Source organism: Aplysia californica, unplaced genomic scaffold (genome assembly GCF_000002075.1).
Source record: "Aplysia californica isolate F4 #8 unplaced genomic scaffold, AplCal3.0 scaffold00427, whole genome shotgun sequence".
NCBI lineage: Eukaryota > Metazoa > Mollusca > Gastropoda > Aplysiida > Aplysiidae > Aplysia > Aplysia californica.
Window position 1 is genome coordinate 286,894 of NW_004797697.1, and position 1,383 is coordinate 288,276.

Sequence of the window (1,383 nt, forward strand, 5' to 3'; positions counted from 1 at the left end):
ACTCACCTGTCTAGGACAATCGTCTAAAACACTCACCTGTCTAGGACAATCGTCTAAAACACTCACCTGTCTAGGACAATCGTCTAAAACACTCACCTGTCTAGGACTGTCGTCTAAAACACTCACCTGTCTAGGACAGTCGTCTAAAATACTCACCTGTTTAAGACAATCTCCTGTTTAAGACAAACGTCTGTCTAAGACAATCATCTGTTTAAGTCAATCGTCTGTTTAAGTCAACTACTTATAATATAACAAAGCACCGGACAAGCGGTCTGTACATCGTCATGAGCACACCGGAGGAGCATTGTAGACGTTACTTCAGGGACCTCTGTAAGGTAGAGTGATTCCAGCGGCCCACCTGTTTAAGACAATCACCTGTTTAACACGATCACACTTGCTTAAGACAATTGCCTGTCTGAAACGGTTACCTGTCCAGGATAAGCATCTAAGAAAAAACCACATGTCTTATAAGACGGTCATCTGAAACAATCACCTGTCTAAGACAGTCATCTGAAACAATCACATGATTGTTTAAGACAGTCATCTAAGAGATTCAATTGTCTAAAACAATATTCTAAAACAATCACATGTGAGGACAGCCATCTTGAACAATCACATGATTGTTTAGGACAGTTATCTTAGACAAACATTTGTCTAAAACAATCTTCTAAGACAATCACAGGTCTAAGACAGTCATTTTGAACAATCCTATGACTGTTTGAGACAGTCATCTAAGAGATTCACTTGTCTAAAACAATCTTCTAAGACAATCACATTTTGAACAATCATATAATTGTTTAAGACGGTCATCTAAGACAACCACTTGTCTAAAACACTCACGTGTCTAAGCTGTGCAAGAACCTGTCTAAGAAAATCACCTGTTCCCTCTTCCACATTTCATCAAACTCTCACACACACACACACACACACACACACACACACACACACACACACACATACACACGCACACACACATAACCACGGCTGAATCGATGTTCACTTTAACAAACTCAAACAAATCTTCTCGTCTCCCATCAATCCTGGCTCCCCCTCTGCAAGACAAACACTTTATCGCCTTGATTGGCTCGTGGACTTGAAAACCATGACAAAAACGTTTGTCCTTGAACTGACATGTCCTGGCGTCAGGTTGTCAGTTCGTGACAGTTCGGGAGGTCGCCGCCTGCCTGTTTGTACAGACAATCGCATGACAATCGACACCATCCCCTTTCTGATTTTTGTTTGGTTTCACATTCTAATATTTCACCCAAATCGACAGCAAATCTCCTACTTTTAAATGTTAGAATCTCTTTAAAAATGCTATTTGTCTGTCTGTCTGTCTGTCTGTCTGTCTGTCTGTCTGTCTGTCTGTCTGTCTGTCTGTCT

General features: G+C 40.9%; 1 protein-coding gene across 1 annotated transcript in view; it reads left to right on the plus strand.

Moving 5' to 3' along the window:
* Positions 1-269: 269 nt before the first annotated feature.
* LOC101861525 overlaps positions 270-1,383 on the plus strand; it is a gene marked incomplete at its 3' end in the record, with an annotated part of 14,011 nt that continues 12,897 nt past the window's right edge. Inside the window, 1 exon segment of the mRNA XM_005104595.3 lies at positions 270-335. Coding sequence (XP_005104652.3) covers positions 285-335 — 51 coding nt within the window.